General features: G+C 40.8%; 1 protein-coding gene across 1 annotated transcript in view; it reads left to right on the top strand.

Moving 5' to 3' along the window:
- LOC146063919 (G-protein coupled receptor family C group 6 member A-like) overlaps positions 1 to 14,456 on the top strand; it is a 50,944-nt gene that overhangs the window by 7,733 nt on the left and 28,755 nt on the right. The window contains exons 2-3 of the mRNA XM_083176832.1: positions 9,672 to 9,969; positions 10,153 to 10,881. Coding sequence (XP_083032958.1) covers positions 9,706 to 9,969; positions 10,153 to 10,881 — 993 coding nt within the window. The 5' untranslated portion in view covers positions 9,672 to 9,705. The remainder of the gene's footprint in view (positions 1 to 9,671; positions 9,970 to 10,152; positions 10,882 to 14,456) is intronic.

Raw genomic sequence — 14,456 nt, 5'->3', positions numbered from 1 at the left:
GAAGACAGGCAGGGTTAGAGGGGCGCTCGGGGCGGCGAGGAGTACCTGTAATGATGGGCGGCGACAGCGGGGGAGGCAGCGGGGACCAGAGGCAGGATCCGTTGCCAGGGGGTGCGTGAGCGTCTCATGCACACGCGCCCCCTGGCGGGGAAGGCGTGACGGCGGGGCTGGCGTTAGAAATGCCAGCCCTGCAAAGATGGCACCAGCCCCATCTGTACTTGCAGCACCATGTCTGTGTGTGTATATGTGTGTGTGCCTGGTTTTGCCTTGTAAATCATTGCTGCTTTAGAAAACATGGGCAGACCTGCTGTTACAGTTATGGCCCGAATCAGACCTTGGCCTGGTTCATACGCTGGTAGAAAAAGTGGTGCTTTGGCTCCCATTTCTGTTTAACGTCTGTATGTGAGAGTAAAAATAGCGGAAAATCCAACTCTTTGTAGTGCAACATTGTGATATATACTGGCAATGAGTGTGCCTGGAGGTGTTCTCAGCGCTACATCCATGTCTATACATGGGACAATTCCGTTTATTTTAGATTTCTTGAAAAGACTATTGGAACTATAAAAAGATTTATTATCGTTTTCCTGATTTATTTCCTATTGTTGTTGCAGATTTGAGAACCATCAAATAAAATGGTAATTTAAAAAATACATTCATTAAAAATAATATATTCGAAGTTATATTGTTATAATAACACATTTCTGAATGTTTATCTCTGTTACGTTATGAGACACTGTAAGTTAAAGTCACGTAATGAAATTTAACACTCATGTGTTATGGTATGCTGTGTAACTGGTGGATTTCCTGGTATTAGACAGAGCTTTTTCAATTCGACACAGAGGTGGAATGTATGTTTCATTCTCGAAGGGGGAAAAACCACCTTTATTTGGATTGCTGGCTACGGTTGACACAGTTCATGATGTTTTTAAACTGGCTATTTTATGCCATTTCTGTTAATTTCTGCTGGAGATTTGTATTGCCATGTGACATTTCTGAAGAAGCGGTAGCTTATCTACCTGGGGACATTATGATTGGTGGTATTTTTCCAGTTCATACACATATCTCAAACTTATCCGAGAGACAGGCAAATGAGAGTTTCATTTGTACAAGGTATGAATTGCTATTTATTTTCTATTTGGAAAATTATACTTTTTGAAATGTAGTCCTTTTTTTTTTACTAAAATGGAATTATATATCTATTACCATCTATATATAATGAATAGAAAATATTGGAGTGCGCTAATTAGGTTAGTACCACCCAACAGTACAATACAATATTTTTTAAAATATAGTATAATATGAAACACTCTTCATGTATACGATGTCCATATATGTTCGGAATAAGATGCACGATTTGTTCAAGGATAAAGCCGTTTATTAAAAAATCGTGCATCTCATTCCGAACATATATGGACATCGGATACATGAAGAGTGTTTCATATTATACTGTATTTTAAAAATATTTTATTGTACTGTTGGGTGGAACTAACCTAATTAGTGCACTCCGATATTTTCTATTCATTCTATTCTAATTCACTGTTCCTCACTAACAGGAGGGATATATTGGAGATGTAGCTCATGTTCTATTAGCACAAATACTGAGACTATTACTGTGTGTATGTGTGTGTGTGTGTATATATATATATATATATATATATATATATATATATATGGTAGTTGATTAGTTTCACTGCGGGAGCATGGCCACGTGACTGAGTCCCCTTGCAGGGCTCGCTGTGCTCGCCCATGCTACGGGCTCGGTGGCTCGTTGTGCTCGCCACACTATCTACAATCAACTCCATGCCAATGTGGATAGTGGGGGTATGAATTATCCACGTTGGCATGGAGTTTATTTAGTTTATTCTAGAAAGTTTGGCGAGCGCCAAACCCAGAAGTAGCGCACGGCCATGCTGCCACCGTGAAATTAAACAAGTACCATATATATATATATATATTAGGTATTATACACAGGCGGCACTCGCAATATAATAAAGCTGACTGAAGTGAGTACAGACAAGATTATAACATTTCGGTTTTGTTAACCGTCTTCAGATACAAATATACAAATCTATGAAATACAAAGCTTACCTTTGTAGATATGTGCATACCACCCCTTCAACACAAACGAATCGTGTTCCTACCAGAAGTATATTGTGCAACACCTAGAAACATTCTGGTATCTAGGTGGAAATAATGTATCCGCATTAACATTCCTAACACAATACAGATATCAGAAGATCTACATTTAATTCACACAATTTCAACTCAATTAAAGAATACACTGTATCATTGCAATAAATCACCGCTAATCAGAAAGACTGTAAGAAGACATATGTACAGTATTATACTCAGATTAACAAAAACAGTTTAAAGTCAATGTCTCATTTAACCTATGGGGGTTAAAGTACTCAGGCGGTGGATCCACTGCGCTTCTTTATGCAGAAGGATCCGACCCCTATCACCCCCCTGTCTGCTGTCAGACACCTGGTCAATCATAAGGTACAGAAGGCTCAGCAGGCTGTGCTTAAAGGCTTTAAAATGCTTTACAGGCTGATCTTTAGCCTTGCCTTCCAGCGACAACTTAATTGCACTCCTGTGCTGAGCCATCCGTTCTTCAAGCTGACAATTGGTTTTTCCAATATAGTACATACAGTGCTACACAGGCATATAATGCAATATACAACATATCTGCTGGTATATGTCAAAAACTGTTTTATACCAATTCTATTGCCCGCGTGTGGGTGCACTATATAATCCTGTGGTAATAAACGGTTGCATGTAGCACAACCTAAACATTTGTAATTTCCATGCTTCTTGATAAGAAAATTACTCGGTGCAGGTAGCCCAAAGTCATAAATATCATAATGTACAACCATGTCCCTGATATTTCTCCCTCTGGTATAACAAGGGAGTAATTTGCGATTCGTGAAGCCAGTCAAATCCGGATCTGATTTAGCAACTGCCCAAATCTGCTTAGCTATAATTGTCAAATGGGGGGTTTCTGTGGTGTAATTGATAATACAGATGATATGGCTCTTCATGGTTGTTCCAATGTCATTTTCCTGGCAATTTGTAAAAGGTCACTAGAGTATCCCTTCTGGAGAAACTTGATCTGCATAATATCGATCTGTGACAGCTAATCAGTTGGGTCACTGCAGATACTATGGACATGAAGGAATTGGAGTCCTTTTTGAGGGACACAGAATGATAACTAGAATAGGACCAAAGACTATTACAGTCCATTGGCTTGCTATAAATTGTAGTGTGGAACTGTCCATTCGTAATGGCTACTTCCACATCCAAAAACTGGATTTTTCTGGATTGTATATTGAAGGTAAATTTGATATTAGTGTCGGCCCTATTACTCATGTCCATCAATTCATCTTTAGAACCATGCCATAAAAAGAAAATATCATTGATAAATGTGATGAATAATTCTATGTTCTTGCTACAGTATGTTCCTGGTTGAAGAACAAATTGTCCTCCACCCTGAACATAAAAGCATTAGCGTATATTGGTGCGACCACCGCACCCATAGCACACCCAAGTATTTGTAGAAAAAATGCTTTATCAAAAATGAAATAATTTCTCTCTCACCACAATTGGTCTGCCCCATGGTTTAGTACTGTTCTTATGTAGTTTCGGGAGAGTATAAAATACTGGCACTTTTGGATGATTCTTAAATAAAGCCATATTAACATACTCAGAAATTATGTTATTGTCCACTTAATTCTGTAATGCTCCTTGTAATTCCATGTAAACTTTTTGGGGTAGTGTCACTGTCAAGTTTCTAATAAACCAGGGAGTCATCGAGTTAAGTATACCTCATCCTTATAGTTCTGCAAATTCTATATAACAATAGCCCCCCCCCCCCCCTTATCTGAAGGACAGATTGTCATATCTTTGTAGGTGGACGAGAGGAGAGCGAAAAAGAGGAAAGATGGTGTGGGGGAGTGATGAGAGAGGGGTGAGGTGATGGCGCAAGGGGGGGGGGTGTGATACAGGGTGAGGTGCCAGGGGGTGAATAAGTGAGGTGACCAGGGGTTACTTGAGATGGGGTGAGACAACAGGGGGCGATAGAGAGGGTGAGGTGGTGGAGGGGCAGTGATAAGGGGCAAGAGGGAGTGAGATAATTGGGATTAAGTGACAAGGGAAGAGTGTATGGGAGGCTAGGTGAGGCAAGTCTGCTCACCAGCACATGCGGGTCTCCTGGTCTTCAGCACCAGCCACTGCACAGTTACTGGTTGCTGCTTGCCTCATTATCCCCTGCTTGACTGGGGGGGGGGGGAATCTGCTGCTCTGTTTGTATACATCCTGTACACACATACATTATGTACACACAATAAAATAAATCAATTGTAGCAAAATAAATATGTTTGGCATCAAACAGTGGTGCACGGTCCTCACCCTGTATTCACACTCACCCTCTTTGTGGAAAGAGAAGTCTGAAGAAATCAAATTGTAGGTCCAAGTGATTTTATTCAAGGCATAGGAAAACTGTGTTGTGCAGTTGAAACGGCTGTCAGGCCGTGTGTGTATATTTTTCCTATGCCTTGAATAAAATCGCGTTGGACCTACAATTTGAGTGCCGAATCTTCAGACTTCTCTTTCCACAAAGATTGTTAGTGTATATATATATATGTGTGTGTGTGTGTGTGTGTGTGTGACATGTCTATGTTATTAACTCAGAAAGGGCGGGATGTTATAACATCCGCGGCCCCCCTTCGCCGGACATCGCATTTTTAATAACGGCATATGCTATAACATATGCCGTTATTCATGCAAGGGACAGCTCTTGCGGTAAGAGCTGTCCCTTGCGATGCGGTGCCGGCGCTGGACTTCCGGGTCTGTGACCCGGGAGTCCATCTGCGCATGCGCAGACCCCGGCGCCGGCCGCAGGGCACGCTGGGAGGGATCCGTGACGGATCCCTCAAACAGCGCTGCGGTAAGAAGCCCATAGGCTTCTGCAGGGATTCGCCAGCTTTAGCTGGCGATTCCCTCCGCAGCGCTGACACTGCGGAGGCGCCATATAGCATATAGAAATGCGGTAGAAACCCCGAAAACGGGGTTTTTACCGCATTTCTGCTATATAGCATCCCGCCCAAAAAGACTTGTGAATGTATAATAATTATAATGGAGTAGTGGAAACCTGTGTTTATGTTAACCTCAGCTTACCTTAAGCCAGATACTTAGTTGTGACCAATAGTGGAACAGCTCGAGACTTGAATGGCCACCAATTGGTGTGCTTCAATATGGTCCAATAGTCTGTAGAGAAAGATGAACAGGACACCAGCGACTCACATGGACAGACATGTGGCAGTTGGAGGAAATATCCCAGTGTTAACAGATGGAGGGGTGAACTGGCTGCCTCCTGCTTAAGGACAGCATACCTCTGTGGTTCAAGACGAACCCAGCCTGACTTAAAAGCTGAGGACAGAGCGAGTTTAGGGGGTCACAAGAAGCTCGAGAGGGGAGCATCTGGTGAGGAGAGTGCACCCCAATACCTCTGTTCACTACTATAGCTCAATTTACTCTGCCTACGGATACCTCTGCTCCCACTGACTGCCAGTTGCCTAGGAGATATGAGCGGCCTGGTCTCGATCAGACAGGAAGGATTTGTGAGAGAATCCCATAAGAGCAATGGCTGTGGGAACAGCAGCAGAGGTGCTGACACCAATTAGTTGGCCCGGCTAATCGGAAACATGGGTGAGCATATACATCAGTGCATTACCCCCATCACCTCATCATAGTATATAGCCGTGTACAAGCACGCAGTTGTAGATACAGACAAAGAGAGGGATTGTACATACAAGTGCATTGGCATCTCTCCACAAAATCTATATAGCCAGCCACCCGGGGAAAGCAATAAAGTGTCCCTGTTCGCAGCACATTAGCAGGCGCCACTGTAGAAATATTATACCAGGGAGACATATATACCTAACTCAGCTCAGAACAAGCCCCCTCAGTTTATGTGCGTTGGACAGAATTATAGGGCCGTGATAGGGTTAAAAGCAACCCCGAGACCCTATTATTGAGACTAGTTACAAACCAGGTGTCATTAACAAGAACATAATATAGGCAGCTCTACCAGGTTGTACACGGCCTCATAGGTTAAAGAAGGAGAATATTCCAGGTAGCTATATTTGGGATACCTAAAATGCCTGTTAATGAAATTACAAATCTAATCTAGCAGCAATATCACTGTATACTTTCATCTGAGTTAGGATATATTTGTACAAAGGAAAAGTGCTCTTCTTTATCAGTTGGCCTTCTTTATCAGTTGCAACAATTGTAGCGACTTATGAGATATATATTACCATCCATGGATCTGGGCCCACTGCCAACTAATTGCAACAAATGAGAGTAGTTCTATGTCATTGTTCGAGAGGCATAGCCAGGGAAGTGAAAATAGTAAATACAGTATAGTGGATACAATTCAGCTACTCAACCTACTTAATATAAACTGCAGTGGACAACAGTCTTATACTATTCTCCTGTCCATACCCAGGACAATTTCTTTAACTAGAGCTACAATGGGCCCCAACGGTGTACCTACAAATGTAGTATAGAATACTTTATTAATATACATTTATATATAATGTTGACTAGGTTTATGTTACATGATATGAGTACCTAGGTACGGGTAACCAAGAATTCTTCTGGAGTTGGAGGCCTAAGGTAGCATTTTATTGTAGTTATTATTTGATACATTATTCACGTAGTTATACTTATCTGTGATATTGTGTCTGCGTGAGAAGAAACGGGATTCTGTGGAAGAAAGAAGGTACAGTAACAGGTTTTAGAAATAGTTTTAAGTATTATACACAGTCCATTCACCTAAGAGTTAGTACTGTAGATGTAATCTCTCGCTTTCCCAAGTGAGTGAGGTCTCTACTATCATCATAGCAGGGCACATATTCATAATTATACCAACACTTGGGTGGAAGCACCTGGTAGTATCCCCTAGATTGGGAAACCGGGGGTTACATATATAAATATACATACAGTATTTGTGTGCGTTTTTATGTGTATATATATATTTATATAAACACACAAGCAGGAATGACTAGCACTCTTGTGGTCTGCAGCCCATAAGCTACAACGGACTACCACCATCTCATCACCGTCAAGGTATGCAAAGCGCTGCTGCCCGATGTTTATACATCGGTCAGCTTTGCATCCCCCATAGTAACCTATGGGGGATGTGGCTAACTCGTTTTCAGGGATTTAGCCAGAAATAATGAATGATAAATGGGAAGATGTATCAGCCAGTCAGTCAGCTCAGAACTTGCATGTCACAGGCTGGGTTAAAAAATGACAGTTAGGAGCAGGTTGTCTGGTTGTTTATCACTCTGCACATTATCACTTTTTGAAGCTTGATACATCTGGCCCTATGCAGGCATTGTGTCTAACACAGACTTAGGGCAGTATCTAATTACCTGCAATCATTGATCAATGGTAATTGTGTCATCAGGGGCTATCCAATTAGCCATCACCCCATGTCATCCATCCCCTCCAACCTCATTAACATCTCCCTCCATGCCTCCCTCACTTCCCTGTTCCTCCTGGAATACCTGATCCATCTGTAATAAATTGTCTCCCTTTCTTGATCTTTTCATCTCAACTTCTTTCTCTCACATAAACTTGACTTTTAATCTCTGATACCAGATTTCCCACTGCTCCCTCCTCTGAGTGTTTTTTCTCTCACCCACTCCTTTTGACTGACCAGATGATGGTGTGGGTATCCTTTCCTCCATCTGCAACTTCTGCATCAGACTACTTAAGCCAGGCATGTCCAAGCTATGGCCCTCCAGCGGTTGTGAAACTACACATCCCAGCATGCCTTGCCATAGTTTTAGCATTCCCTCATAGCAAAACTCTGGAAAGGCATGATGGGCCATAGTTTGGACATGCCTGACCTAAGCATTCCCTTTCTTTCTACTGCTTCAATGCTTTTAGCCTTTTCTTCTCAACTTCATGTAGCAGACACCTACTGCCCCAGGTCCGACTACTATCTTTGATAATTTTGTGGCCTGGCGCCCTATTTCCAATTTTTTGATCTTTTAACCTTGGGGACATCAACATTTCCATTGACACTGCTGCCTTGTTACAACAGTCCCCCCAATCACAGCCTTGCTAATTTTCTCAACCTCATCTTTACCCATTCTTGCAAGTGTTATGATTTCATTATTTCTTCTGTCCAGCTATCAGACCACCATTATCCACCACTATATTATCCTCTTTTATCCTCGCTCTTCCAACTGTCAATCAATCCCCTACAACAAAACGTCCTTCAGGATTGGGTCCTAGGTGGCTTCCTGTACCACCTTGTCAGCAGGGGTGGATTTAGGGGTGAGGGCGCCCATAGGCACAACAATAATGCCGCCCCCCTGCCTAATTGTTTCATTTTTATTGATTAGTTATAAGCCCTCATTTGATTATAACCAATTTCATGTAATAATAAAAAAGCCAACAACTGTAACATTTTTATTATGTATACATATTTACTAAGTAGGACAACTTAAGGGGCAGTATCTGCATGTCCTATCCATTTACACTCTGTTCAAGATGGAATATGGTACAGTACAGTGTATATTTTGCAGTTACTGGTACATTTCAGGCTGATAGTACTATCACATGCATCCAAGTGCCGCCCCCAAAGATGTGCCACCCCTAGGCACGTGCCTCATGTGCCTAATGGGAAATTTGGCACTGCTTGTCAGTCATCTTGCTCTATTATATGGTTTTGTATGAATTGGATATAGAAACACAGAAACCTAGAATTTGATGGTAGATAAGAACCTCTTTTCCCATGTAGTTTGCCCTTTTTCTTTTATCTTTTTGGCAACTGGACCCCTCTTTGGCCCCTATTCAGATCTGAGCTCCATGTGCACTGCAGGTGGGGCAAATGTAACATGTATAGAGATAGTTAGATTTGGGTGAGTTATTTTGTTTCTGTGCAGGGAAAATACTGGCTGTATTATTTCTACACTGCAATTTAGATTTCAGTTTCAGCACACCCCACCCAAATGTAACTGTCTTTGCACAGGTTACATCTGATCCACCTGCAAGCACATGGTTTTGCCCTTTTTACAAACAAATTTGTACTGAGCTCAGATCTGAATAAGGGCCTTAGTTCCTTAGGTCTTTGCAGATCTATTCGGTATTATCTTTGCTGGCGAGGAATGGGTTTTGCTTTTTATACGGTAGTAAGCCTTTCATATTTAAATAGTTCTATGTGCCAACATCTCTGTGAGAGATGAACAAAAGATCCACTAATAATGCCAGCGTTGCTCACATTTATTATATAAATTCAAATAAAAAATGTTGAGTAAAAAAAGGTTATATTTCCTATATAAAGTAAACATTGCAGGTCATTATGATGAAGAAAAATGTGTGCTTGGCAATTTTCACACCAATTTTCCCGAATTCACTTGGCACTCAAAGGGTTAAATTAATTAATAACTTATTGCTTATTACTGTAATAACTATTATATCTGTGATGAAAAATTAGGATTTAAAAAATATCTCTGCATCAATATATACTAATATTTGAGAATTTTAACTTCTGTTTAAGCACCATTCAGAATTGTTAATGCAGTGGTGAACATTACTGCTGTTGTTTTTTAAAAGTTTATTTCCAAAACTGTATATTTTTTTCTCTATTTCAGCCTATACACGAAAGGATTGGCTGATGTTCTTTCTATGGTCTATGCAATTGAAAACATTAATAATTCCACATTGTTACAAGGTGTTAAGTTGGGCTATGAGATACATGATTCATGTTCTTATACTTTGAAAGCAGTTGAGTCCACAGTGCGATTACTTTCAGAATCTGCCACAACAAATATTTCCGCGGAATATAACCACATACAACGTACCCCTCATATCAAAGCTGTTGTTGGAGATATACATTCAGGAATATCCATTGCAATTTCTGGGCTATTAGGCCTTTATCTTATACCACAGGTAAAAAAGTACTTGATTTACAGTATACCGTAATCTGTTTAAAAAAAAAAAAAAGTGTACGGGGAAGTAGGCTGATTCCTAGATATTCTAAACAAGATTTCTTTAAAAAAAATTAAAAAAAGCTTATAAATGTTTATCTGTATGATATATGTAATAATATTATATGTCCTTATATTTACACAGATAAGCCCAGCATCATCTGCTGCTAGCTTAAGTGACAAATTAAAATTTCCTTCCTTTTTACGCACCGTTCCAAGTGATGTTCACCAAACAACAGCAATTGTGAAGCTGATAAAACTATTTCAGTGGAACTGGGTTGGAATCATCACAGATAACAGTGATTATGGACAGTCTGCTCTGGAGCTTTTAAAAAATCATTTTGAACAAGAAGGAATATGTACGGCTTTCTCAAACATTGTGCCATCATATAAAGGAGATCCAACCTTGCAAGAATCGTTAAACAGTACAATAAATAAATTAATTACAAGTTCAGCCAATGTTGTGGTTGTCTTTGCTGAAGATTTTTTTGTCAGTGATCTTCTACTAGAATGCATTAGCATTAATATTTCCAAAATTTGGATTGCGAGTGATAGCTGGTCAAATTCAAAAATATTTCAGAACATTGAAAACATTGAAAAGGCCGGTACAATTCTTGGAACAAATTTCAAAAGGGGTAATATTGACGGCTTTGAAGAATATCTAAGAAATGAAATAAAATCCAATGAATCTTCAAATTGTTTTCTTGAAGAATATTTTCAGTCGGGATATTTAAATGATGACTTACTGGGAAATGTTGACCTAAGTGAAACATACAGTACATACCTGGCTATTGTAGCCATAGCTCATGCACTCACGGATATTTTATGCACAGATGGACATTGTAAAAACAATTCCGACTTCCTACCACGTCAGGTAAGACGAAATACTATTGCATGATTTCATTAATAATAGTATTGAACATCACCAGATCAAAAAGGCAATGTGCTAGGTACTATAAATGTAATTTAACTTTCCTGAATAACTACTGTATGTCACAATTCATATTTGTTCATGACTTGCACAGAATTTACTATTTTATTATGTTAAACTAGCGATAAATGTTTGCAAGAAATGTATTATTGTAGATGCCCTGTCATAGGCGCATGTCTAACTAATAGGGGACATGCCCTGTACCTTAATAACACTAGGCAACCTTATAGCTACCTCCCCACCATGACCTCAGGCACAGATAACCACAACGCAGTTTGAAAGATCAACATTTTGGGGCGCAAACCCTATTTTCAAAGCATGGTCAATCTTTCAACCTGCTTTTGTGGTATCTGTGACTGAGGTCATTGCCCAAGAGTGCCTGACATGGATGAGGTATAATATCAACTAATGGGCCCCATACATCAGCAATCACAATTTATGGATTTTCAGATATAGGGATATTTTGGCCAGATAAATGGATTTTACAATCTATCTGACTTTGCCCACACATTACAGATTTATTTCAGTGATCGGCAGATTTTTCCATCTAAAGATTGCATCTTCATATCTGGAAATTGCCCCAATCGATTGTCATTTCAGCTGTTCATAATGTAAATACATGAAGACGACGAATTGGGAATGCCCACACATATAAAAAAGATCTGCAGATAATACCAGAATATTAAACATGTTTAAAAACCTGATTAAGCAATCGATTGGCGATTTTGATTGGGATTGCCAAAAGGGGGAGCCCACACATCTAAAATTAATTGTGGCAATCATCTCCATATCTGAAAATTGTCACAATTAATTGCTGATGTATGGGGGACTTAAGGCTTAAGGGCCCCATACATCAGCAATTAATTGTGACAATTTTCAGATATGGAGATGATTGCCACAATAAATTTTAGATGTGTGGGCTCCCCCTTTTGGCAATCCCAATCACAATCGCCAATCGATTGCTTAATCAGGTTTTTAAACATGTTTAATAATCTGGTATTATCTGCAGATCTTTTTTAGATGTGTGGGCATTCCCAATTCGTTTTCTTCATCTATTTACATTATGAACAGCTGAAATGACAATCGATTGGGGCAATTTCCAGATATGAAGATGCAATCTTTAGATGGAAAAATCTGCCGATCACTGAAAAAATCTGTAATGTGTGGGCAAAGTCGGATAGAAATCCATTTATCTGGCCAAAATATCCCAATATCTGAAAATCCATAAATTGTGATTGCTGATGTATGGGGCCCATTAGGTTTGGAGTGCCAAACACTGTAGAATATATATCAGGCAAGTACACATGTAGCAAACATACAAACAGCAGACATAAACATGTAATAACCAGAACATGTGGTAATTGATATATAATAAAAGAATGAACTGTAGACCCTCATAGAGGAAATAATATATCAGACTCTAGCAGAAAGTTACATGAATAACAGATGCTGTTATATGAAATGGGACACCCCTCAATTTACACATTTTGGACTAGTCAGACTGGATAATCAATACATAAGAGCCCCAGATTATACCATTTCCCCTGCAACATAGGGGGAAACTGAAAAGCCTCTCCAAAACACTGAAGTGACATTTACCTGTTAATAAAGTTGGGGTGCTCGAGCCCCAGAGTGGCGTGCCCAGGACTTTGCTGTGAGGGTCGCGTGGGGAGAGGTATAAATAGGGAGAGCCGTTAGGAGCAGTTGAAACAGTTCCCTGGAAGTTTGTTTGGGCAGAGCTGCGCAGCGAGACTGGACAGCGGTGCTGGTATCGGGCAGTATACTTACCGGAGGGTCCCGCAGCTGCTGTCGGTCGGCGGAGTCCGGATAGTGCACATAGCTGGTGCTGGAAGAGGGAAGCCGTCGCCAGAGGACCGCGTCGCAGCGCCAGGAGCCCAAGACCGAGCTCCGGTGATCAGGTGTCCATCACCGACTTCAGGGACACTGATCCGCCGGGCGGCGTGACACCGCCCGCTGGGCGGACCCGGAGCTGCGGACGCCAATAAGAGGTGAGCTGGGCAGGAGAAGGCCGGCGCTGGGCGTGAATGCTGCGAGCCGCAAAAGGAGTGCTGGGCGGTCCTGGAGCAGCAAGTATCGGAGAACATGGGCGGTCCTGGGCGGCACCTTAAGTCCCGGCAAGAGTGAGTCTTATAACAAGAGGCAGGCTGTAGACAGCAGGGAGGCGCGGCTAGATTCCCGGAAAGTAATTGGGCCCAGCTGTCCTGGAGGGGGTGGCAACGGAGGCGAGGCCTAGTACAAAGGAGCAGGCCAGCTGTCAGCATAAAACGCAGTAAGGAGGAGAGACGGGGACGCCGTCAGTGTATCAGGGACAGCTGCACTGCAAGTGGGTGTCATGGAGGCGTGGCCTGATGCATAGAGAGGAGAGACTGTTGTAGCCATTAACCCACAGTAAGCCCTTAGGACACTGTCTAGCTGGTCAGAAGGAAAAGTAGAGACGATGCTGCAGAAGAGAAAGGACCCTTGGTCAGAGGGATAATGCCATGATTCTAGTAGAGTAACCTTTTTACTAGTCGCAGGGAGCAAGGGTGCCACCTTACATACTTAAGTGGATACAAAGACTTGTTAATAGCACAGTTTATATACTTAAGTGGATACAAAGACTTGTTAACAGCACAGCACACTTACCTAGAAAGGGAATGCCATTGTTCTTCAGGAATCACCACTGTAGTTTCTACGGTTAAAAAACAGACAGGATCAAGCAAAGCCTCTTCAGGGTTACAGAGCATAGATACAGCAAGGGATCCTTATTACCAGCGGCACTAATAAAGACCAGACATCTAGTCCACTAAAGCACCGGATTACACATTGTAGTAAAAGTGTTGATACTTTGAAAGAGCAAGTTGCTGTCAGAAATAAACAGTTTATGACAAGGAAACAGTGAAAGGCGCTGTGGGTGATAAAGTATAGAGTATATTCAGGACTTTGCAGCTCAATAAGCCAACCCGTAGATTAACTGGAAATCCTTTGAGACATAAGTTGAGCTGCCAGTATAAAATTGAAATGTGTATTTAAAATGGTAAAGTTGTTTTTAGTCTATGCATGGTAGATATGTGTAGTATTTGAATTGTTAGAAGAATAACGCTGAATTTTGTCGTTTGTACTGCATTTTAGCTAATTGAAATAGGCGAGTTTATTGCATTGTTGACAAATTGACATTGTTTCGCTGTTAAACCTGTTATACGTGGTTATGCATTGTCTCATATCCTGTAAAACAATGAGAAGTCATATATATTTAATATAATATCGAACAGTATAAATAAATACCTTATTATAAAAGAAATTGCTTATACTTACCGACAAGAGAAGAACCTTGGCAGGAAAGAAAGGAAGTGCGCAGAACCTACAAAAGATAAAGGTAGAAGCAAATTAGAATAAAAATTCCAGTACATTACAAGGAATTTTCGTGGCGTCACGAACAGGATATGAATAATTAATTGTGCGCAAGGGGAAAAACCAAAATAAAAAAAAAAAAAAATGTCTCAGGAACAGCCATCAGC

The sequence above is a fragment of the Crinia signifera genome, chromosome 3 (assembly GCF_055691185.1).
Source record: "Crinia signifera chromosome 3, ASM5569118v1, whole genome shotgun sequence".
NCBI lineage: Eukaryota > Metazoa > Chordata > Amphibia > Anura > Myobatrachidae > Crinia > Crinia signifera.
The sequence above is the reverse complement of the archived record's forward strand: the minus strand, read 5'-3'. Positions and strand labels throughout refer to the sequence as shown.